Source organism: Rana temporaria, chromosome 5, assembly GCF_905171775.1.
Source record: "Rana temporaria chromosome 5, aRanTem1.1, whole genome shotgun sequence".
NCBI lineage: Eukaryota > Metazoa > Chordata > Amphibia > Anura > Ranidae > Rana > Rana temporaria.
Genome location: NC_053493.1, coordinates 146,724,385 through 146,751,052, shown reverse-complemented (window position 1 = coordinate 146,751,052; position 26,668 = coordinate 146,724,385). Strand labels below are relative to the sequence as shown.

The window sequence follows — 26,668 nt, the reverse complement described above, 5'->3', positions numbered from 1 at the left end:
GATGATTCCCAAGGCACAATGTAGGTAAAAAAGAATCCACAAGTGACAGCTAAAGGCTTGAAGAAATTTCTGAAATTGGCAAACATCCTTGTTCATGAGTCTACCATACGCAAGTTTTTCTTTAACATGCAGGGTGTCCATGGCACAGCTACTGCTCTCCCACATAAAAAATACATTGTTGTGCACCTGAAGTTTGCCAAAGAACACCTTGGCAAACCGCAACACTACTGGGGAAAATGTTCTGTGAACTAATGAAACTAAAGTTGAGTTGTTCGGGAAGAAAACTCGGCAGCTATGTATGGTGCAAAAAGGTCACAGCTTGCCAATCTCAAAACATCCCATCGGTGACTTATGGTAGGGGAAACACTTATGATTTGGGCTTGCTTCGCTGCCTCAGGGCCAAGATCACCTGCCACCAGGAAGGGGAAAATGAATTCCCAAGTTTGATATTATCCTGTGGTATATTTGGGTAAAGTGGTGGTCTCCCAGCTGACACCAGTTATTTGATGTGGGACAATTTATTATTACTGGGTCATTGGCTGCTTGAAATTTTAACATGGAGATTGTAGGCATGAGTGTAGATACAAGAAATATTGGCACACCAATAAACAGCATTAAAGGGGAAGTATGTCCAGAGTTTTTCTGGCCATACTTCTATTGATCACAGGAGTGCAGATTGCTCTCACTCCTGTGACTCGTTTTTCAGCTAAAGCTCGCTCGCAGTTGGCTGCCATCACTGAGTCGGTCCAGGCTCGGGAAAGATCCTGACCATATCGTCGGTATTTGCCCTGAAGCTTGGACCAGTGTTCTACCGAATAGTGCCGGACAACTGCGTTCTCCCTCTGCTCTTAGCATTTGATGGGCAGACTTGAAAGTTATGCAATCTCCTGTCTAAAAATGCCTCCTACGATGTGCACATGCCCTATGGTGACATCATGCCAGCTGATTGCCAAATCGGCTGGAGTGCCGTTCCGTACTGTGCCTGCGCTGGCATTTTGTGACGGAGGGCACTAGTTAATAGAACACCAGTTTCTGGCTCTGGGTCTCAGTGATCCACTGGGAGACTTGGCCAGCCCCTCCTGTCCCCTCCACAGCACAGAACTCCAGTGAACGTTTGAGGGGAGAGCAGAGAGCCGGTGAATGACAGTCTCGGCTCTCTGCTCAAAGTGAAGGGGGAGAACTGAACGATCAGCTGTGTTTGCTCAGTTTTCACTGCAGAGCCAGCGGGGGACAGATGCAGCATCGGTTTGCCCATGTTAGTATAAGGCATCATTCACATGAGGCGGATCCGTTTCAGTGGAGTCCACAAGCTCAACAGGAGATCGCTCCGTTAATCGCCGCTGAGCTGGCAGATGACATGTCCGTCTCTGCTCACTGAGCAGGGAGGGGCCTGTCGGAGCCCCGCTGATTCCTAAGGATAGATCGAACAAAACGGACAGCGTGTCCGTTTTTATCCGATCCACCAAGACAGATGGTGAACGTATCACCATACGTCAGTCTTCAGCGGATCAGAAGGCAGACAACTCTCCGCTGACAGTTATCTCCCCACAGGAGTCAATGGATGGCTCGCTCACATCTGCCTGAAAAACGGACAGGCGGATCCGAGCGGGCTTGCCGTGTGAAAGGGGCCTAAAGTTTTTTTTTTTTTTTTTAACCCTTCACTTCTCTTTTAATTAGGTTATAATGAATTATGTTACATTATTTGTTGGTGTGACTAGGTTGTTTGTGTTTTCCTACAGGACTCACATGCAAGATCTCAAGGATGTCACCAATAATGTACACTATGAAAACTACAGGAGCAGAAAGTTAGCCGCTGTGACTTACAATGGTGTGGATAACAACAAAAACAAAGGCCAGCTTACAAAGTATGTTCCATCTACACTGTACATTCACATCATTGACCTTTCTTGTTCTGTTTACCATCTTTCCCTTCCATTTCCTACTCCACCTTGTGACTTCATGTTTCAGGCATTTCAAAGTCATCTCCCATTGTTGCATGTGTGACATCACTATCCTAAGAGGCATTCATGTACTACCACTCGGTAAAGCCAAACTAGTTTGCAAGGTTGCTAAACGTTATTTGAAGGTTTACTCATTCTGTGTATTTGATTTATAGCTATCTAGAAGGGGTAGAAAAAGCTTTAATCTTAACATGTTATATTTAAAAGAATTAATTGCAAATGGTTGAAACTATGTTAAAAAAAAAAAAGGTGTTAACTTCAAGGTCTTGGAGCGCTTTGGATGCACTGCAGTGAGAAAATGCATACTTGTATGAACAATCTGCAATGATCAGCGTGACAAGGAATGTGCTGCATAGACTGGTGGATAACTTTATGGTTAGCTTTCTGTGTAGTAGGCTGTCTGGTTTTCATTTTTTTCAAGGCCAGTTAGAGTTCAGGATGTTGTAAAAGTAGGCGTGGTGCTAGAGCATGATTATGTAGAAATAGCGACACCTTGTGGATTCTGAAGGAGACTTCATTGTAGAGAAGAAATTGTATTTGACCAGAAAGAACTAATGTTTTTAGCGTCTGCTTTTAATGTAGCTAAATATGTTTGTACTACTGTGTGAGTGCCGGTTCACACAGGGGCAACCCGACTTACAGCGCGACTTTGCAAGGTGACTTCAGCGCGACTTGGAGCAACTTACAACGCGACTTAGTTGCCTCCAGGACAGGCGACTTTGGCTGTGGCCAATCACAGAATAAACTCTGTGGGAGAGGAGAGGTTTACTAATTTTCTTTTCCTGTAAAGTTGCTTCAGTTAAGATGGAGATCCGACTTTGGAGGCGACTTCTATTGAAATCTATGGGTACAAGTTGTCTAGAAGTCGCCTTAAAGTAGTACAGGAACCCTTTCTGAAGTCAGCGACTTCAGTAGTGTACATTAAGACGGCTCTCATTGACTAACATAGGATTATTGATGTCAAGCGACTTGGGGTCTGACACGTCGGATCCCAAGTCGCTGTAGTGTGAATGGGCACTGACAGAGTACTGTGGTGATGAAAACGGCAGCAGTACCAGTGTTTTATTTTTCCTATGGTTGGGAAGGTTTAAAAAAAAAAAAAAAAAATACAAATACATTTGTAGCTCAATATAAATTTTAAATGATTAAGCTAATTACTGTAAACATATAATTAAGTCTGAGAACATTGAAGCGCTCTTTCCTGTGGAGGAAAACAAATACTGCACCGTGTGGTCAACAAAAACCAAGATAACTGCACAAGAAGTCTCTGTATGATCAAGGTCAGAAAAATTTCTCCCTGCCTGTCATAGACCGCTATGATATACTTCTGTTTGTCGGTCAACATCCCTCCATTTCCCATTGTACACTCTTCGCTTTTGGAGTATGCATAATAAAAGCATCAGATAGATTTTTGAATACTCCTTAAATTTGTAGTTTTGTTTTTAACCACTTCCTGCCTGGTCAATGGCAGATTGACGTCCGGGAAGTGGTTGCGTTATCCTGACTGGACGTCATATGACGTCCAGCAGGATAAAAGCCGCCGCGAGCCCATCGTGGCGATCGGTGGTGCGCTGTGTCAGTCTGACACACAGCTACACCGATCTCGGTAAACAGCCTCCGATGGAGGCTCTATACAAACGTTAGGATAAATATCAATCTGGTGGCTGCTTTAGTACACAATTTCAGTGAAAAGTATAGTAGGGCACGTCTTCAAACAATCCCTCCCTTATAAAGTTTAATTCGAGATTTTCCTAGCTTGTGACGGAAAATATTGATTATATGAAGACAGGAGGCGAGTATCTTATGCATTATCTTTCTTTAATAATGCCCATAGCAGAAATACAGTAAACATTTATTGTAACTTAAAAGAAAAAATTCAAAGAACTACCCTTCCCAGCAGTCCCTGGGCCAGCGTAGCCCCTCCCAGACCGTAATCTATATAAGGGACTGTCTGAGGTAACCTATTCCTCTTTCTTCATGCAAATTAGTGTAAACAGGAACCGAAAGTCCAATTAGACATCTCCGCGGCTGCCGGGAACCTTCCGACCGGAACACAACATCTGAATCTGGAGGAAACGAAAGGACAAGGCCAACACGGACCAACTTCATCCGGACCAACTTCATCCCAACGGGGACTATAGGAAAACCAAAACCATTCGGAGCCGACCGGTCAGTCGTCTTCAGGAACATGGACCAACAGATTCAGTCAACGGCATCCCGACTCCGGATCTGGAACGTAGTAGGAGCCTCCATCTGCGGTGAACTAAACCCATGGATCGAAACGGAACAGCAATCATGACGGGGTTAGTGAAAACGAACTCCCGGGGCGTACCAGCCTCCGACTTGCAGGGTGTGTGGTTCAACAGTCTAGAACGAGAGAGAGACAACCTCGTGACAGGGTTGGGTCGGGAGGGAAGATACTCGCCTCCTGTCTTCATATAATCAATATTTTCCGTCACAAGCTAGGAAAATCTCGAATTATACCTCAGACAGGAGGCTCATATCTTATGCAAGTTCAAAGCTATAACAATGCATATATAGATGATAACAAATGAAACAACTACAAAATTGATATAGATATGTGTTCCTCCGATCCAAGCAGATTTGGCGGAAAGCAATCGTGGTTACCAGTCCGCCGCTAGCCGTAAATCCTATAGGGAGCCGCCCGGGGTGGTGACCTAGGAGCCACCGCTCCACTGGAGGGGTGGGCGCCCACGGGGTTACGTAAGACCCTGCCATTTCCATGATTGATCGTACCCCTCTGGCTAGCGTAGCTGAGGAAACCGGAAACTGAGGTTTAGCGTAGGAATGAGGAGTAGGAAGAGATGCGAAGATCGCAGTGGGACCGTGAAGGACTAAGAAATCCGTAGATAATGGAGTACGATGTGCGGGGAAGAACGGGTAGAAAAAACCGATGAAGTCCCGCCGCTGTCCTACGCACGACGGAAAAACTCAGACTCTCCGAGGCGGGATCCGACGCCTGGAATGGCCAACGTCGTGACACCCGATATGCGTCTGACGGAATCAGACACGAGGGGGCAGAAGCTTAAACGACAATAACCTCCGACAGAGTGAGATTGTCCCCCCAGTCCTGGCGCGTGGTCAGGACCACTGATCGCCTCCCAAGAGCGTTGATACCCTGGGTGTGATGGGCGTTGAAACTTAACGCTTACTAAGTCGGTACACCATGGGTGTTATCCCACCGGTAGTAAGTCTACAAGGGAGCGGTAGTCCGAGTTCGCAGCGCGGAAGGCGCAGGGGAGCTATAGGACCTCCCGGACTCAAACGAGTCCACCAGGTAGTTGGTCATCTCAGACGAACGCCTTCATGAGGTTAACTTGTCGTTGATCACCAACTAACCCAGAGTCCTCCGGATGATCGAAATGTATATCTAGTCCCAAGGCCTAGATCAAGGCAAGTGGAACCCCCGTTATAAAAGAAAAGGTCGCTGTCTGTGACCGACACCCCGAAAACCCAACCATGCGAAGAGAAGTAGGACGTGCGTCGTGAATAGAGGGTGCAGATCCCCGTACAGACTGGGGAGAGAAAGGATCCCATAAGGGAGCAAGGGCCAGGAACACTGACCGGTGCAGTCGTCAGTCGATGGAATTGGGCGGGTAACGAGAATTCCAATCTACCACCATAGCGGAAGTGCCTGGGGTACATTTCGCAGCTGGGACGATGTCGCGTTCCAGGCAGAAATGTCAGAGATCTTGCTAGATCCGTTAGGATTTTGGGTCAAGGACCCCCCAAGCGAAGGTCGTACTGGACCGCGGATACGGTGTCCATACGCAAGAACACACCGTAGGTGGACGTGTGTGGCATTAGAGTCCTGATGGCAAGACGGTCGTCAGGATTTCCACGTGTGAACGTGCAGCAGAGACTCCGCTGTGGGCCACGCCCCTCCTGTGGACGAGGGACCGCATCGAGTACCCCAACCGAGGTGGTTGGCAACCTATTCCAAGATGAATCCGTCGTGGAGTTGCAGGTGGACCTGCCGTGCCGTCTGTCGACCTGACGTAGCCACCACCGTAGTTCAATTATGGCTTCCGTGTCCAGAGTGACGACGTCTGCACAGTGAAGCCCCTGGCAAAGACGTAGGGACTGAGACTCTGAAGGTCTCGATAGTGAAAAGAAGCTGGACAAATGGCCTGGATCACCGCCGGAAACAGGCCGACCAGGTGAGCCAGTCCGCGTAAGGATACCCGTCGTTAGCCCAGCACGATACTGACCTGGTGCAGATGGCGGCCAAGTGGTCATGGGTAGCCGAAGGATCACTAGGTTGGTGTCCACCAAGAACCCTAAAACTCTACCTCCTGAGATGGGGAGAGGATAGATTCCCCGTGATCTATGGGGAACTGTCCTGGAGGCGTGTTCGTTCGCCAGGCGAGGGGTACGAGCCATTAAGAGTAGGTCGTCCAAGTAGATAATCAACCTCACCCTTTGTGTCGCAGAATGTCGTCACTGTATACAGTAATTACGAGAGATTTCTCAAGTTACTACCGGGCGATAACCGCCCTCCTTTCCTGACCAGGAAGACGTTGTTGGGGAAACCCGGGGAGAGCGGGTCCGTCTCCACTATCGTTTGGGTGAACCAGAGGCCCTGCAATTCGTTGTCTATTAGGGCTGTGTTCAGGTCTGAAGACCGAGGAAAGAGGGACTAGGTCCATCTCCGGTCCTGTAATCCTGATAGACCGGCACTGTACCGTGTTAGACTTTGATGACGTTTGGGCTCATCCGGGATGGAATAGAGCCCTGCCGTCTTGGAATATCGTAATCAGCGTGATCCCGACTAGCCTGCCCTCGGTGGTCGGACCGGGGTCTGATTCGGCTAGGTGAGACAGCTGGGGAACAAGCCACGTTAAGATTCGAGCGGCGGTGTACAGTCGGACCCATAGTGTCCACGCATCCCAGGAGGCGACCGCCCGTTGGGCCCAGCCCCGATTTGGGACAGGTCAGTCGGCTGTTCAGCGGCGTGGCCTGCTCACTAAGGTGTGGGATGATGGTGATAGGTCCCAAAGATCCAAGGCCCTGGTCTGTATGATCCGAAGGACCTCTCTATTCCCAGCTTGGGGGATTTCCCGTGTATGGTGGGATACCCCCAGGGTATGGGGTTCACCTCGGGAGTGTGCACAGCCATAAATGGTAAAGGAAGGGGGTTACGCCCTGAAAATGATTCGGTGAGTTTTTCGACCGATCTCCGGGTCCATTATGTGATATATTGGATCACCTCGGGCGGAGGTGCCCAGTCATCGGAGTGTGGATGGCATATCGCCCCCGGATCTATAATGGCTCTCTACGAGAATCCATAGAGTGTCACCCTGGGAACAGGGTTGGCGTCGTCATAGAGCGCCATGTGCCCACTGCCCTAACACTCATCATCATTCTCATCATCTACAACCTCAGACTCAAGGTGTTAGCCGCCTCAGACTCCACGGACAACTCTGGAAGAGTCCACGAATGGGTCTGGCTTAGTCCGTCTAACGGATCGCTGCCTCTGCATGTGCATCTCCCCGAGGCTCGGGGGTCAGTCGGAGTCTGGGAGGGCAGTGGGTCGGCAGTCCGGGTAGGGTACTGCCTGGGACATATTATTTACTTCCCCTGTCGGGGAGTCAAGGGCCACAGAAACGTGGCAGCGTTTTGGAACGCCCAGCCCTTCTCAGGGGCGGTAGACCGTTGCCGGATGGTCCGGGCATATGGTGTGCAGGCGGGGGTAACCAACGCCATGGTCGTAAAGATTGGTCTACCGATCAGTTTTGGCAACTGTGTAACACTGTTGAGATTTGGCCTCCTAGGACTGTGTCCACCCTATCCGGGGTACCGGCATGAACAATGCCATGATATTCATTAAATTGTAGAATCTTTGTACAATTCAATACAATTTTTTATACATATTTGTATAATTTATTTATATAATGAATATATAATTTGTATAATCCATCTATAATTTATTATTTGTAAAATTGAATAATGGATTTAGTTATATATTATAAGTAATAATATATATTAATAATAATATCATTAATAATAAATGTATTTATTCATTCAATCCTTAGATAGTTATTAATAAACATGCTATAATTTCTTTATTTAATTTATTGATTTATTGATCTATCTACATATTGATTATTTATTTATTAGGATAAATAAGGTATATGTTCTAGGTAATAAATTCCCCAGAAATATAATTTGAGTATATATTGAATTATTTATTGTAGATTTGGTTATTTAAATTATTTAATTTAATTTATTTATTTATTTATTAGATATTGATTCATTGGAATGAAATATATATATTTATATATATATATATATCTGAAAAGATGTACTGCCATCTAGTGGTTGAAAGCATGGTGAAACAGCAGCAGGTTCCTGGCTACGACACCGCTGGGAAGGACATCCTGCGGTGTGAGGGGAGCCTGACGAGATTCTAACTCCAGAGGAGAAGTCTCGCGAGACTACGGCCTCTGGAGTTCTTATTGGCTCGAGGTTGTGAGGGACGGAACGGTCGATGAGAACCGTTCTCCCCCGTCTCGCTCTCGATACCGAGAGAGGTACCGAAAGAGAGGAGAGGAGCGGCCGCGGCGGAGACCCCGCCCCCCACCTGAGCGCGCGAAGGGGAGCGTGGGGAGGGGACAGTTGCCCAGGCATGGCGCCCGCCGAGGGAGCGAATGAAAAACAGCGCGGATCCCGCACGGACGCCGCAGTGCTCCGGCGTCAAAGAAAGGGAAAAAACCCGAGCAAAGAATCAAAGAATTGGAAACAAACAAACGTGGCCTCTCAAACATATCTGCCTGACACCGCTCCGGTGTCAGGCAGACAGAAATAAAGCGCAGAAACGGGGGATAGCAGGGAGAACCACCAGTATTCCACATCTTCCAAAACTACAGAACAATCAATTCCGACAAAATACCTGACGCCGGGGCATTCGGTATCAGGGAGGAATTCCAGGAAACTCCCCATGTTCCACAATACCTCAAACATATCAGTCAAGACTGAACAAAATCACCCAACACCGGGGCACTCGGTATCAGAGACCATATATACAATCAAACAATAAAGGTACATGAAACACCTATCTTGTAAATAATAAAGATACAAGAAGTACCTATCCTGTAAATAATAAATGTACATGAAATACCTATCTTGTAAATAATAAAGGTACATGAAATACTTATCTTGTGTGCTCTGCCATGAGCAGAAAGAAAGAGGAATAGGTTACCTCAGACAGTCCCTTATATAGATTACGGTCTGGGAGGGGCTACGCTGGCCCAGGGACTGCTGGGAAGGGTAGTTCTTTGAATTTTTTCTTTTAAGTTACAATAAATGTTTACTGTATTTCTGCTATGGGCATTATTAAAGAAAGATAATGCATAAGATATGAGCCTCCTGTCTGAGGTATAATGCCTATTAACTTTTGAATGTTAAGTGAATAATAATATAAATGCATGTGAACTGATGGCGCTGTCACCAATGCACTACTGCACATATTAATTCTTGCACATAAAGTAAGCTTTTCTCTTTTTAAACTCTGAAGTAACCAATTTCTGTTTCCACTAACCTGGTGATCTCCGCTTTTTAAGACTGACGTTATTTAATCTACTTGCACACTATATTAAAGTCCTAGATGCACAAATAAAGCTTTTCTTAATTGATTAATTTTGATTTGCTTAAATTAAGCATGCTAAGTCCTTGTGTTTTTGTTTTTTGTTTCTTTGTTTTTGTTTTGTTTTTTAGACTTGACACAGTTGAAGGCATGTAAGTGGTTTAAGTTTTTGCATACATTTACTTTACTTTTATATAAAGTAATTAGCACAGTTTTTAAATTGTGATTTTACTAATGATAATCTTGTGCTGAGAAAGAACAAACGGTACTATATATATATATATATTATATAATTGTATCCCTTCCTGACTGAGAAATGCATTATGGTGCTTCCTGCTTACCAATATTAAGCTACAGAGAAAAGTGCAAGGAAAGAGTCATTCCGTGTTCTGTGTGTACATAGGAATATAGTACTGTGCAAAAGTTTTAGGTACTTGTGAAAAATGTTTAAAGTGGTTCTAAAACCTAAACATTTTTTTTTTTTTACCTTAATGCACTCCTTCCATTAAGTTAAATGTTTGGGCATGAGCTTTGACTGTCTTTCTTACAAGACTGTCTTTGTAAGCATACCCAAAATGGTTAGATGCTATTGTTCAGGACTATGTAGGGGCCACACTATTTCTTTTTTATTTTGTTGCAGATTGTTCTTTATCATTTCAGCTATAGGTTTGGGATCATTGTCATGCTGCAGAAGGAAATTGACGCCAGTCGTATACCTCCATGCGGTGGTATTACATGAGGATAAGAATCTGCCTTTCCTTCTGACAAGTGACTGTGGCACCAGTTGTGACCTAATCGTCAAATACATTTGCATAAATGCAGTCCCAAACAGGCAGGGAAGCACCACATGCTTGATTTATTGCTTGCAGACATTTCTCCAAGTGCCTTTCTCCAAGGCAAACTGCCTTCTAAAACAAATATAACATTTTGTCTTGCCAGTGCAGAGCAACTTCTGCTTTTTTTTTTTTTTTTTCCTGCACTTGAGTGCTTTTGTGTTTTCTTGTGTGGGTTAGGCCTCTTTCACACGGGGCGGATCCGTGATGATCCACCCCGTGATACTTTGCTTGCTCAGCGGGGATCGCTCTGTTGATCCCCGCTGAGCCGCCGGATGACTGGGCGGTCCCCGCACACTGTGCAGGGACCGCCATGTCAGATCTCCGCTCTCCCCTATGGGGGGATCGGATGAACACGGACCGTCTGTGTTGATCCGATGACTGATGGAAAAATAAGATTTTCCTCCATCTGCAGAATCAGAGGATTGTGGAACCAGGTGTCAGCGGATGTTCATCCGCTGACACCCACAATCTCATAGGGACCAATGTATGTCTGTCCTTCATCCGTACACGGATGGATGAAAAAGTGGATATACGGTCCGCCCGTGTGAAAGAGCCCTTAGTCATTTGGCTTTTCTACCATGAGGGGGGGGGGAGGTTTTTGGTTGCAGCGCTTTCACAAAGACCACTTCTGGGAGACTTGTCTATATTTGCAGATAGGTGTTCCCAGGGCTCTAGTGATTTCTGTCATTCTGAGCCTATAGTGCTTTAAGTCATCCTTCAATTTTAAAGGGAAGTAAGCTTGATGCATTTCCTATTTGCTGCACTTGGTTTCAATGGCTCCTGTGTTACCAGTCATAAGTCCTGTCCATATTTTCTTCTGCAGATGGCACATCTAAGAAACAGTCTGCTGGAAAACATTTTTATTTATTTTTTTAGGATTACTTCGTGGCTATATGTCTAAAGGAGCCTACACCTTTTTTTTACAAGGCAATATAATTCTTTAAAGGCATTCACTTTTTACAGTAGGATAACTCTTAACATGTACTTGTGTGACTAATGTAGAGAATGTGAAATGACCATCTAATAAAATTCAGTGAACCATCAAGAGCCTAAGACCTTTGCACAATACGGTATGTGGGGGGGGAGATATATATAAATATATACATATTTCTAAAAAAATATATTTGTATGTTTTATCTCTATATCATTTTGTACCCTTAATTTTAATCAAGGCACATCAATGTTAAAGGATAAGTTCACCTTTGGAACATGTTGCATGTTCCACCCATACTTGGGGTGGAACATGTAATGTGTTTCAGCTCCTGCCTTCCCCGTATTAGCAGGTGGGGAATTTTGTCCCGGCACCAGCTGTCACAATTTTAGGTACGGGCTTTAGCCACACGGCCATGGTACTCATTCACAGTTCGGCCACCATAGCCAACGACTTGTATTTTTTTTATTAAACTGCGTGGGTGCTGGTGAGCATTTTCATAGTTTTTTTTTTATTCTTGCAATTCAGTAACTGCCTGCCGGTATCGGAGGTACAAACAGTGTACTGAGAGTCTGCAGGATCCTCTGCAATGTTCTGTGCAAAAAAAATAAGTAAATTGTATGTGTGTATATAGATAGATAGAACATGGTCATACAAGAATCTTTTGTGAACAACGGCTACATTTATGGTTTAATGAGGGAAACCCCTTCGAGAGATGAGGTTGTTGACCCTGTTTCTTTAATACTTATCACTGACCCACAATGCGTATATGGAAATGGACTTCTGTCGGCGCCCTGAATTTTACTAATCTGCATTCCTGTTCCATGCCAGTGACTCTGTAAAGATTTAAAGCGTAACTCTGGGTTTGGCAACAAAATCTGTTAGATACCCTCCTACACAAAGCACTAAACAGTTTAGGGCCGAAACAACTAATCGATTATGAAATTAATCGATTAGAATTTTCAAAATTGTTTAATCGGCCAGTAACATAATGGGTATAGGAATAAATACTGCGCTGGTCAATTCAAACGTAAATGGTATGAGACCTGCCACGAAAGAATAAAAAACATGAAAAAATAACAAAATAAAAATAACTGATAAAAAACAAAAAAACAAGCTGCTGCAACTCATATGTTAGATGGACATAAATATAAATGGTTGTGAAAAGAGCTGCGCTGCAAAAAATGTGAAACAATATCAACGTGACGTTCAAATATAAATAGGTGCTACATGCACAAAACACTGGTGAAATCTGAAAAAAACAATGTGTAGTGCAAAGTCCATATGAGTGGAGAAATCACAGAGAAAATCAAAAAGAAGGCAGAAAATTCTCCAAATGGGTGAAAAGTATCCTGGCAGTATCCCGTGAATCTGTAAGACAGACGATAGTATCCTCCACTCTCTTTTGGGTTACACTATGAAGATTGAGTGGTCTGATCTATGAAAGTGAAAAACGTACCCTGGAGATCCTGGAAACTGTCTCGGTGGTTTTACTTGGCTACATGCTTAATTATTTCAATCATCTGGTAAGCAGCTAGGTTATACTGGTGGAGGATACTATCGTCTGTCTTACAGATTCACGGGATACTGCCAGGATACTTTTCACCCATTTGGAGAATTTTCTGCCTTCTTTTTGATTTTCTCTGCGATTTCTCCACTCATATGGACTTTGCACTACTCATTGTTTTTTTCAGATTTCACCAGTGTTTTGTGCATGTAGCACCTATTTATATTTGAACGTCACGTTGATATTGTTTCACATTTTTTGCAGCGCAGCTCTTTTCACAACCAGTAACATAATGGGGTTAAAAAAAACAAAATTAGCCATTTAAAGTACAAAAAAACAAATCACTACTGTAAATATTACTTTTACTGTCCCACAGTAAAAAAAATGAACTCCTTACAGTAGCGATTATTTGCTCTTTTTGTACTTATTTTAGTTTTTTTTAACCCCATTATGTTACTAAACATCTTAGGCCTGGGTCACACCTCTGTTTTTGGTGCTTTTTGCAGAAACACACTACAGTTCATTTACATGTTTTCCTTTGGGCTGTGACAGATCTTGTATATTAAACACTGATCACCGTAACAGCCCACCTGCTGGGCCGGCATTGTGATTGACAGCACACTGGTCCAATGCTGGCCCAGGAGGCAGGGACTGTATGGCGATCAGTGTTTCACTTACAAGATCTGTCACAGCCCCAGATCCCCACTGTGTCACCCGGCTGTTTAGTAACGATCCCCGCTCTGCAGAGAGATGGGGACGCGGATTGGGGGGCAGTGCTGGCAGGGATCAGAGGAGGGGAAACCACCTCCATGGGTGGTACAGACTGGGTGCTGTGAGACCCCTCCCCACTACACAGAAGTACAAATCCCTGCTCGTTGTGGAGAACTACACGTGGGCAGTGACAAGATCGCTGGCTGTGGGATACCAGAGGAATAGCAACCAACTGTCTTACAAACCGGATATCAGGAGGCAGCAATTGTTTTTCTTCCAAATCAGCAGGCTATTGCAGAGGAACTACAGAGCTCAGAATAACATGGATGGCATAGTCAGTGAAGGTAGAAGATCAGCAACAAGCACATGTAAAAAAAGTTTTTCCCCGGAGTTCTGCTTTAAGCCAGTGGATCAATATAACAGACAGCTGGCATTTTCATCAGCACTGGCAGTTCCTGTATGTTATAATTGGTTTACTTTTAAGTTGCCTCAACACAAAGTTTTGGTTTAGCGTTGTCAGAGGTAGAATTTGGACTTCCTGGGGAAACAAAGGCTTTTGGAAGAGGGTATTACAAAGGGCTCTATTGCCAGGGTTTATTTTGCTAGAAATTTGGAAGCCAGATATATCTTGATATGTCAAAAATTTGAATTGTTGAAGCTGCACAGAAATCGTCTGGGGGGGGGGATTTACTTTCTCTTGGTAGTAGACCGTTTCTGGGAGATATTACCTATAGCTGCTAATTTTACACAGAAGCTGGAGAACATAAGATGGGCCACGTACGGTTCTGCAGAGCGATCTGTCTTTTTAGACTCCTGTCTCCTGTCCACATGTCGGATGGATTTACTGATACAGAGACATGGACAAGTTGGGAGATATGATATAATGATTAATTCAGAAATATAGAGGCAGATCACCAGTGCTTGTGTGTCCAAAGCCTAACACCATTACTCAGAATATGCTTATACAGGTATAGGTGATCTAATCCATGCAATTTGATCTGTTTTTATATCCTTCTGGTGTATTGAGACTGGATGTTGTCTTCATTAACCGGCAGGTTACTTTGCATCATGGTGGTTATTACCGGGTAGCATCAATACCTCATCATCCCATCTGTCATTTTACTCACTTTAAGTATTACATGTATTTTCATGCTGCCTTTCAGTTAGTTACCCATGCTGTCATGTGTTATAGGAGCCCATTGGCTCAGATGGAAGAAGAAAGAAGGGAACATGTGGCCAAAATGAAGAAAATGGAGATGGAAATGGAACAGGTATTTGAGATGAAAGTCAAAGAAAAAGTTCAGAAGCTCAAGGACTCTGAAGCAGAAGTAAGTCTATTTCTCATAATTCTTTACTAGAAAAAGAACCTTTAGAAATCCATGAACAATATTAAGTTTTGCTTAAGCAGCATTTAACTAGCTGTATATTTGTATTTCTAAAGGCCGCAGCTTGCAGTTTTATTAATGTGAATGATGATAAAAAGCTTCAAAACTGTTGAATGCTGATGCTTGTTGGCATTTACTGAATGTTCCTCCCCTACTCGGTTTTAATTGATTATGTAAACTAGTGGCATGCATCTGCAGAGATCATGCATTGTAGTGATGGCAGCAGAATATCTTAAATCACGTAAACCGCTATTTTATTGATCATTTTCCGCACTAGACTTCTGGAACGTTTTCAGATTGGTACTTGCATGTGGATCCTATTATGATTTAGAACTGGCACCGTTCTATAGCCTACTGTTCCAATGAATCACATTTTTGCTTTTTTTTTTTTTACACATATATTGCTTAGATTTATATTGTTTTCCCATGTCCTTTTAAGCTTCAACGACGTCATGAGCAGATGAAAAAGAACCTTGAGGCTCAGCACAAAGAATTGGAAGAAAAGAGACGCCAGTTTGAGGACGAGAAGGTCAACTGGGAGACTCAGCAACGCATACTGGAACAGCAGAACTCTTCAAGGTTAGAAATGCTCTATACCTTACCGTAGTGTGTGTTTACATGCACACAATGCACCCGGGAAGTATTCTGTGCTTCACTTTTTCCCCCCAAAGGGATTAAATGATTTTCCTCTAAATTCTACAAACAATACCCCATGATGAAAACATGATAGAAGTTTGAAAGCTTCAAAATTAAATAAACTAAAAAAATAACGTACATCAGTATTCATGGCCTTTGCTCAATACTTTGTTGACGCACCCTTGGTCCCAATTACAGCCTCAAGTCTTTTTGAGTATGATGCTACAAGCTTGGGACACCTTTTTTTGGGTCGTTTCTCCCATTCTTTTTTGCAGGACCTTTCAAGCTCCATCAGGTTGAATGGGGAGTATCGGTGCACAGCCTTTTTCAGATCTCTCCAGAGATGTTCAATCGGGTTCAAATCTCTGCTCTGGCTGGGCCACTCAAGCACATTCTCAGAGTTGTCCCGTAGCCATTACTTTGTTGGGACGTTGTCCTGTTGGAAGATGAACCTGAGGTCCAGAGCACTCTGAATCGGGATTGCGTTTTTTATACCATTAACCACTTAAGCCCAGGACCATTTCGCTGGCCAAAGACCCAGAGCATTTTTTGTGATTCGGCACTGCAATGCTTTAACTGACAATTGCGTTGTGCGATGTGGCTTCCAAACAAAATTGGGGCCCCCCCCCCCACAAATAGAGCTTTCTTTTGGTAGTATTTGATCACCTCTGCAGGGGTTTTTTTTTTCCCCCCCCTATAAACAAAAATAGAGCAACAATTTTGAAAAATCTATAAACTAAATTTTTCCACAGTTTAGGCCAATACGTATTCTACATATTTTTGGTAAAAAAAATCGCAATAAGCGTATGTTTTTTTGGTTTGCGAAAAAGTTATAACGTCTACAAAATAGGGGTTTGTTTTATGGCATTTTTATTTATTTTTTATTAGAAATGGCGACCAGCGATTTTTTTTTTATCGTGAATGCGACTTTATGGCCTACACATCGGACACATTTTTGGGACAATTGTCATTTTTACAGCGATCAGTGCTATAAATATGCACCGATTACTGTGAAAATTACACTGGCAGTGAAGGGGTTAACCACTAGGTGGCGCTGAAGTGGTTAAGTGTGTCCTGGGGAGTGCTTCTAACTGTTAGGGGGCGTGGCTAGGAGTGACACGTCACTGATCGCTGTTCCCAGTAAAAGGGAACAGACGATCAGTGACTGTGTCACTAGGCAGAACTGCAAGATGCTTGTTTACACTTGCCTCTCCCTGTTCTGCAGCTCTGTGACGCGATCGCGGGACACCGGCGGACATTAAGTCTGCGTTCGCAGAGCTTGCGGCAGGGGCATGGTGGGAATTTCAAAGTGAAGTGTATATACATTACTTTGCCCAACCGTGCCATTTTGTCGACGTATATGTACAGGAGACGGTCCGGAACCGGTTAATCGAGATTCTTTATAATGCGACAAAGTCGGCCCAAACCTTTTAGCAGATAAACAGCCCCAAAGCATATTGTTTCCACCTCCGTGCTTTTCTGTAGGGATGGTGTTCTTGGGGTCATAGTTGCCATTTTTCTTCAAACACATTGAGTTAAGTTAATGTCAAAGAGCTAAATTTTGGTCTCATCTGAGCACAGCACTTTCTCCCAATGCTTCGCTGAATCATTTAGATCTTCATTGGCAAACTTCAGATGGGCTTGTACATGTACCTTCTTGAGGAGGGGGACCTTGTGGGCGCTGCAGGATTTCAATCCATGGCAGCATATTGTGTTACCAATGGTTTGTTTGGTGACTGTGGTCCCAACTGCCTCGATCATTCGCAAGCTCCTCCCGTGTAGTTCTGGGCTGATTTTTCACTTTTCTCATTATCCTTACCCAATGAGGCGAAATCAGACTGAGGGCGACTGGTTATTTAGTATTTCTTTGATTTGCGAATAATTGTTCCAACAGTTGTCTTCTTTTTCACCAAGCTTCTTGATGATGTTATTGTAGCCCATTCTAGCCTTGTGCAGGTCTACAATCTTGTCCTTGACATCCTTTGGCAGCTCTATGGTTTTGCCCATGATAGTGAGGTTTGCATGGGAGAAAGATTATGTGGACAGATGTCTTTTTTACAAATAAGTTATTGTCGTTAGGAGCGCCTTCTTAAATTGACAGGACTAATCTGTGTAGCACATGAGCACACACTGTAGCCAGTCTGTGAGCCAGAATTATTGTTGGTTGGTAGGGGATCAAATACTTATTTTGCTCACCGATTTGCAACTCAGTTTATAACATTTTGTATTGAGTTTTTATAGACCCTTCATTTCTTTGTAAGGCCTGATTCACCCCTAAGCATTTTTGGTGCTTTTTGCAGATTTGCTCTACAGTCCATTTAACATGGTTTCCTATGGAACATGTTCTGTAGTGCAAAATGCATTCAAAATTCATAGATGTGAATCGGGGGCCTTTCTTTGGGGGGGGGGGGGGGGGGGTCCTAGTTCACGGCATCCTTTTTATCCTTGAATCCAGTGTTTTTTGTTGGCATATGCAAATGAATTGGTTAATTTTTATTTTATCCTATCATTTTAACAGTGTCATTCCCTTACAAGGTATCAAATATAACAATTATAACATTTTCAAGAGATTCTGCTGTAATATCTGACAGCACATGTTGAATGTTGTCATAGCAATGTAGCTATAAAAGGGATCAGCATAAGAATTGCAATTGTTTCCATAGCAACAAACTATATCATTTTCAGAATACAAGTATTCTGTGTAATTTTAAAGGAAAACTTTAATTTTAACCCCATTTTTTCTTTAATCTCTTAAATGCTATTTAAATTTACTACTTTATAAGGGTGTGTTTGTTTGCAAACCTCTTCCTATCCTTGGACTTTGACAAAAAAATTGTTTTAAATAAAAATGCATGTCTGATGAAGGGGTCCTGCATGGCTCCAAAACGTTGCACTCTTTCACTGAAATGTTATAACTTTTGAGTAAGACCCTCGGATATTGAAGATTCATGGTATACTGGCAAATATGTACATTGATCTGTGAGATTTCTGGTCTCCAGCTGGCTATTGCTGCAGCACCTTCTATCCATAAGCCCATTCCAGAAACATATGCAATGGGAATATGGCCAGCCTGTAATGACCCCTTCTACTGCCAGCAAGCCTCAGTTTTAGCTAGTGTCCGGGGAGAATGGAGGACTTTCTATGGTTGCACTGATGCCAGTATCTGTGCCGATACTAAGCATTTGCAAGAGTGCTTGTTGGGATACTAAAACTGATACTTTTTTGTGCAGTGCAATTTGGGCCCATACAAAATGAATGGGCTCAAATTGCACTGTAAAGAATCGCATGTGATTTGAACAGGAATGCGGAGCAATTTCTGTCCGAATAACATGCGGTTTCCCCCACCACTTCTGTGTAAACCCAGGCTTGTCATAGTGACTTCCGATCACATGCGATTCTTTGCAGTGCGATTTGAGCTCATTCATTTTGTATGGGCTCAAATTGCACCTCACTGCATGAAAAAATAGGTAACCGTAATTGGTATAAGTAAATGCCTGATAAAGTATTGGTATTTGTTCTTAAAATTCTGATATTGGTGCATCTCTAGTATTTTCTATTGTGAAAACAATTTTTACTAGCCATTTTTTCTTTTTCGAAATTTGTTTTCTTCAGTCAAGACTTCATCTACCTGCTGCTGAGCTGGTCTCTTGATGCAGCCGCCCAGATTGACGTATCCTTAATCGCTTTGACGGCTGTACCCAGACTCAACTGGAAGAGAGATTGAGGGCTGCCTGGAATGTGACCTTTGGGCACTGGGCTCTGCTTGTGGCACTTTCCAGATCTTTTTGTACTGTTAGCCACAGTGTACCTTCTAGGACGTAAGGCCTGTGGCTATAACCTATTCTCTGCAGACTCTTTAATTAGTAGGCTGTATGGACTGAGCATCCGGAGAACCCATGTTTAGTGGAAAAGTTGGACGCCTGTTTTTTTTTCTTTTTGTTTTTTGAGAGAAGTTCAATTTAATGATTCACTCCTCTCAACCAGGACTGTTGGTAAATTTTGTTGGATCAGTGCATGTGGCTTGAGTGCTGATTAGTGTATACTGGCAGTGAAGAAGTTCCAGAGAATATGTCCCTAGCCACTTTGATTGGGGCAGTCCGTTTTAGTATTTTTAATTTTTTTGTTCCCAGCTGGCTGATAACTGAAAAGTGTATAGCTAGTTTAAGAGTACTTGCCTATCCCAGCCGAAAAACCCTCTACCTGGGAAGGTTTTTTGTAGACGCCTGGCTGGAAAGTATTGGATGCCTCAGTAAGAGATGTAATTTCTAGGGGCTACACGCTAGCTCACTGTCCTCTTCATGTTGATCAACCCATCTGTCTCTCCCCACAGACTAGCAAATCTCAGTGCTGCTCTTGCAGATCTTTTGAACATCTGTGGCCATCAAGGATGCATACTAGCATGTCTCAGTCTTTTTAGCATATCGCTACCTCCATTTTGCAGTGGAGGCTCAACACCATCAGTTTTACTATTTTGTTTATCTTCTGCACCCCCAAGTAATTACCAAGTTTTTGGCACCTATGTTTGCCCTTGCTATGCTCCCAGGTCATTCCCATCCAGGGATATCTGGACAACCTATTGAGGGAACAGTCAGTTCAAATTATGACTGACAATGTGATGCAAACATTCTGGACCTCAAAAAGGTTGGGTTAAATCATGAACTTTCAGTCAATGCGACGCATCACTTGGAGTATCTGGGTCTCCTCTTTGACAAAGCTCAAACCAAAGTTAGTTTTTTATTTTTTGTTCCAGAAGAAAAACCTTAAATTCTCAGCACCTAGATTCAAATGCTACAATGAACGCAACACAATCTTTTTTATTTTTTTATTTTTTCTTGCCCTGGGGCTGATGTTGGCATCTTTCCAGGCAGTGCAGTTTGGCAAGTTTAACTTGCGACTCCTGCAGCTCAATAGCCTATCATCAAGGGATACATGGATTTAGTCTCTAGACAAATCCATTCTCCTGACACTAAAACCAGGCCATCTGTGGCCTAGTAGCCTTGAAATTCTGCTCTGGAGTTGGGAAAATACTTCTTCCAAAACACTTGAAAGATTTACAACTGATCGTTGCAATGATGCCGGGCTAGGAAGGCGGCCTAGACGTCCTTGTCTGTGCAGGGGACTTTGCTACCGGAGTAATCCAGACTCCTGATTATCATTTTGGAGCTTTAAGCAATTTGGTTGTCCCTACCACTTTAACCCCTCAACTGGAGGGTCATCCGATCCAGATTCAGCCGCACAGCGATTTTCAGCAGTAGCATACCTGGTCCCTACACTGAAAGTATGTTGGGACCCCTGTCGCAATATGGGGGATACTGTATGTTGACCTCCTAGCATCCAAGTTCAACAACAAACTGGAAAGGCTTGTCTCCAGATGCAGAGATCCTCTGCAGGAAGCAGTGGATGCTCTGGTAGCTTCATGGAATCGGTACAGCTTAATCTACACCTTTCTTCCTATGAAACTCCTTTCTTGTCTACGCTGCAGAATCAAGATAAAGGGCATTCCATTAATACTTTATAGATTCAAACTTGGCCAAGTGGATAGGGAACTCAACTTGGTCAGACTGCTAGAAAACATTCCGTTGACCCAACTTCTTTCACTTTGCCATTTGATAGTATGGCTGATTGACACCCAGGTCTTGAGAGACGGGGCCCTCTCTGGGTAATTCCCACACTGTAAAAAGCTTAAAAATAATGCCTCCTGCAAGGTCTACCATCACACATGGAAGGCATATTTTGCAAGGTGCAAGGAAAGAAAGTTTCACACCAGGAAATACTCTTGTGTTAAGAACCCTGATCTTTCTGCAGACAGTCAAAACAAGATACACACCGCTCAGGCAAAATGTAATTGGCTGGCTGCTTCAGGTGCTTGCCACCGACAATAGCAGATACACGAAAGAAGATGGCCACACACCACAGCAAAATAGAAGCCTTTCAACCTCTTTACTGTCCCTTACTTTACTGTCACTGTGCCAGACGAGTATCACAGGAACATTTGTGTCACACAAACTATTTGTGCTTGTTCACAACAATCACGGTGACAAAGAGGTTGAAGGGCATCCATTTCGCTATTGCGTTTGGCTATATTTTCTTTTGTGTATCTTTCTGCAGACCGGTCCGGATAAAATTTTTGCATTGAGTATTAAGTGGCAAATCTCGTCCCGTCTCTTTTTCAAAGACTGCAAACTTCCTATTTAATCTTTTGTTTAGGTAGTCTCTTATGTAGCTCCTCTTGTGCAACCACCTGTGACTGCTTGTGTTCCTAATCTCGTTCTGTCTATACTTCATATATTACATTTTGAACCATTCAGGGATTTTCCCCTTTCCATTTTAATGTGTAAGGCTGCATTTCTTGTTGCCATCATATCTGGCGTACCTGAGCTGGCAGCCTTGTCCTATATAGAACCATTTCTGATCTTGCGCAAAGATGAGGTAGTGCTGCAGTCTAGAGCTTTGTTCCTTCCCAAGGTGGTTTTGGCCTTTCACCTCAACTGGGACATTGTTCTTTCCTCTTTCTGGAAACAGAAGAAAATTTCCTTTCTCTGCCTGGATGTTTGGACTGTTCGGGTTTACCTCTGCTACTGTTTCCATTAGAAACATCTGCATTTCTTGTCATTCCTGATCGTTCCCCACCATTTCTCAGTAGCTGAGAAAGATTATTGTTCAAACTTATGGTCTTTTTAAAGTGGTTGTAAAAGGCTCATTCTATGCATGAAGGTATAGAACCTTCTGTGAACAGTAGCCCCCCTAATACTTGAGCCCTCTCTCAATCCAGCAATGTCCATAAGAGCCTTGTCTCTCCAGGGACTCGCGCTTCTGATTGGCTTTTTTCTGCAATGGGGGCCTGTCAATCACAGCCAGTGAGCCAATCGGGAGATTTGAGGGGGGGGGGCGGTGTGTACAGATACACACAGCCGCGAGTCAAATCGCCTGCTTTTGGGGCACCCCGCGGGTGGGAGGAGCCAGGAGGATCGGGCTGCTCTGTGCAAAACCATTGCATAGAGCAGGTAAGTGTAACATGTTTTTTTGTTATTTTTAGGGGGGCAAACAGGGCTTTAATATTTAAGTATCATGTTCCACACTTTCTATTAAAGCTCACTGTACTAGATCTGCAAGTGCCTCTTTGGTTTTTCTGCAACAGTTTCCCTGGTTTGCAAGGCTCTCATCTAGTCTTCTGTTCACACGTTCTCTAAGTTTTACCAGGTTGATGTCCCATAATGAGCCGGAAAGGAACATTTTTAAATTTTTTATTTCAAAGAATTTTATTTTCAATTAGAACATAACAAACACGTACAGATTGGATGTCAGGATATCGATGGCAAAAATACGTGGTACAAAACAAATGCATCTCCATGGAAGCGAGCAATAACATTAGTAAATTAAGTTCATAAACATCTCATAGAAACATTAGGAACATTGTATTACCATAAGGCACTTGTCTAAACCCAGCGCTCCAGCCAGATATGATCTGGAGAGTGTTAGGCCTCTGCATACCGTAGAGGCAAAGCCTATCATCAAAATGTCAGGGCGATCCAGGGTAGACCCCTTAATGCCCGGAACCCCTAAGTGACTCAAGCTGTGCCGGGGTCTTTCTCCCCGAACCGAACCCGCATCTCACCATATATTAAGAGTGGTAAGCAGTAAATTGGTTAGCCTTATGCGCAACCTATATTCATAACTTTCTAACAAAAGAGAGAGGAAACTGATATCCCAAATATTTAAAAGTTTCAGAGAGAGAACAGTAGGATAGAAAAGGAAGTGTGAAGAAGGGACAGGAGTAGAAAGAAAAGATACTAGGAGTTGAGGATGTCTATCAGCCGGCTCTGAAATAGATTTTTTGTTTTAATGCAAACCGTTCTAGTGTCACTGTCTCAAACAGCAACTGGATGTGGAGGGGAGGTCATATCTTTGCTTGGCATATGCTTAAAAGGATTCTGTCAGTAAAAAAGGGGTAGCAAGCCGTTGCTAAGCAGTCGGAGAGTCAGTTTACCTTTCTTTCTTGACAGTTGCAGGTCTGCTTTACCTCACCACTCAATTTACTGAGTGTACAGTTGACAAGGCAGCATCTGTCAGACTCCATATGACCTCAGACCCTAGTTCTAACTGGAATCCTTTCCCGGCTAAGACTTCAATGTGACGGTAAGGGGTCTTTCACACAGGTGGTGGATTGCTTTTCAGTGTGCAGTATTGCAGTGGCTGACAGGCATTCAGTCGGCAATACTTCTCTTTTTTTCGTCAGGTGAATATGTGTATGCTGCATTTCAACTGCAGCAGGACCTCTTGCACTTGGGTCACATTTGGCAGTACTGGCCGCTAAATGCGATTGGGGGTAGAATTGTTTCTGTGGCGTCTGTACAACCCTGGATGGCTGCATGTCATCTTTTAGGTGGGGTGACCAAGGGGGCAGTAAAACTGCAGCTCAACCTATTTTTACCGCAAGCTAACCCCCCACCTCCCATCCCCTTGTCTGATAAGGGTAGATACAACTTTTCTTAAGAAACCCTGTGGTATAATCATTGATGGAATTTTCTAATTTCCACATAAATCAAGTTGTGAATAATCTCCTTGAGTATTATTATGTTTGTTATATTTTGGAATATATTCTTATATAATGTTTTTTTTATTTTTTTTTATAGGACCTTGGAGAAAAACAAGAAGAAAGGGAAGATCTTTTAAAACAGTTCTCCACCACTATACCTTTTACCAGTTGCCAACTTGCCAGCCCAGACATCAGTGTTTGTTGGAACCATTCAGCCACTTTTGAAACCAGATGCATCCATTAATGTTGGATTTAATGGCATGACCTTTATTTTTTCTTATTATTCTCAATGGATATTAAGATGCCTTGAATCGTTTAAGGTTTTTGCATACCTGGAGGACTAGACGCTGCAATGCTCCCTTCCCCCTCTTTCTCTTTTTAACTGATGTCTCCATTTTAAAATCAAGAAAATAAAAGCATTTTACGGTTGTATATCTGGGGGCTGGTAGCAGAATATTCCACAATACAAGGACTCTGGCTTACAATGAAGATAAAATGCCATACTTTTATTGCATTTGCTAACAAGCGCACATGTAATACAAAAACTTCCATGCATACAGTTTCTTGTCATTTTCATTTTTCCCTGTTTTGACACTTCCATTGTTTAAAGTACATATGGGAATTATAAGCTTACAGTGCACAGATGGCTTTTTTTTATTTTCTCTCCATTGTTTCATGACCAATCTCTTATGTTTGGGCAATATCTAAAATATATGCTCCATTTATTACATTCTTTAACCAGGAGTCTAATTACTGCTTCCTTTTATAATGACATTTACCTTAGATATTTTCCAACTATTGGTCCTACGAAATTAATCTACATATTATTTCTTTGCTGTAGGAACCAATTTTTTTTTTTACTTTTTTTGTTTTGTTTTTCTGCATCTTTACATACTTCCCTAAGTTTTGTGATAATGCAGCAGGAATGGTGCATTTATAGGTCATTTCTAGATAAAATTAACAAACCTTCTGTTTCCTCCTTATTGTGCAGTCTATTTTATGTTTTGCTAGAAATGGGAATCGTGACCTCACAAGAAGAGGGACATCACAATTTTGCATTTAGTTGTATTCATATACTGCATTTCTGTATTTTTTTTTTTTTTTTTTCGTTTGTATTGTACAAAGTCACATAATAAACAATGTTGTGATGTAATACAGCAAGTATGGTTTCTTACCTTGTTTGTTCAAAATGGTTACCATGGTCATAGTAAGCTATGTGCAGTGAAGCGCAAAAGGAAACTAAAATGCTTTTGAGTAAATTTTAATTCCTCTATTTAATTAATTTTATACCTTTTTTAAGCTGTCCACCATAACCAAAATTGTAAAATATAGGACACATTAAAAACCTTTACAGCTCATCACTTTGGAACTTACCCTAAAATTATTCTTCTGTCCATGTGTGATGACATTGAAAATGTGTTAAATAATATACTGTATGCATGTATACAGTATATATACTGTGTGTATATATAATCTATAATATACTGTTGGCATACTTGCACTGTAGTGAAAGTGTGATATTTGTGTTTTGAGGTGTGTTGAGAGCCCATTCAAAACGAATTTGCTTGGCCCCCATGGATATTGTTTTTTTCATAATTTTAAGAACTTTTATTTATTTTTTTACTTAATCGCTGCTTTCCATCTAATATTTATCTTTTGTAGTACTGTGCTTATAAATGAGCCAGGTGATGCCGACAACCACCAGGAGGCAGCGTGGGTTGCTGTCAAGCTACTATAAGCAGGGTTCCTAGCAAAATATGCCTGGGGACAACACAAATGGATATTGCCACCATTTAAAATATGATGAAAGGGAATTTTCCCTACTATTTGCCTTTTTTGTATTCTGTATGTTAAACAATTCCATAAAATATGACTAGACTTCACAATACATAAAAGAACAGCACAGCAGACATGATTGCTTTTAAGTTTTTTTTGCAACCACATTGCTCGATTTCCCCATTAACACAGCTACTGTTAATGGAGGGAATCCCTCCTGTAGAGTTTTGTGTTCTCCCAGCAGGGGGGTGCAGGGAGCTGTCCATGCTGGGAGAACATGGTGATCATTGCTAGCTAATTGTATTAATCTTATATGCTGGTTTTACCCAAGTTGATCAATGGAGCAACTTGGGTACAATCAGCCTGCCCATAGATGGTTTGAATCTCGGCCGGTCCATGCTGAGATTCAAATCTTCTATGGCCAGCTTAAGCAGTTTGAGTGTGGAGAGGGCATAAGTCACTGAGTGAATGTGTTTCATCTTAGGCAGGCCATCAATTATACTTTATTTTTATTTATTTTTCTCCACCCTTTGATCCGATTTCCCCCCCCCCCCCATCCACACATTCGAGGTGGATGGGGAAATCGCTCCAGCTGTGCTATTTCGTTTTGACAGCAGGGAGCCTTTACCATCGTTGGAACACACTGATCAGTGTTACCTGCTATAGCCAGTGGCACTGATCGTTCAGAAAACCCACAACAGGGTGGTTGTGCAGAAGTCCACTAATAGATAGATAGACTTCTGTACAACCAGGGTGCCCACACATGGATCAGAATTTAGCCGG

The 26,668-nt window shown here is 42.8% G+C and overlaps 1 protein-coding gene across 5 annotated transcripts in view; it reads left to right on the top strand.

Moving 5' to 3' along the window:
- SEPTIN7 (septin 7) overlaps positions 1-25,270 on the top strand; it is a 149,942-nt gene extending 124,672 nt beyond the window's left edge. For 4 of the 5 annotated variants that reach the window (XM_040353229.1, XM_040353230.1, XM_040353225.1 and 1 more), the window contains exons 11-15: positions 1,740-1,865; positions 9,699-9,719; positions 14,745-14,880; positions 15,377-15,516; positions 24,207-25,270. In XM_040353229.1, the coding sequence (XP_040209163.1) occupies positions 1,740-1,865; positions 9,699-9,719; positions 14,745-14,880; positions 15,377-15,516; positions 24,207-24,246 (463 nt within the window). In that variant the 3' untranslated portion in view covers positions 24,247-25,270. The remainder of the gene's footprint in view (positions 1-1,739; positions 1,866-9,698; positions 9,720-14,744; positions 14,881-15,376; positions 15,517-24,206) is intronic. The other variant, XM_040353227.1, reaches the window with a different exon arrangement.
- The last annotated feature ends 1,398 nt before the right edge of the window (positions 25,271-26,668 follow it).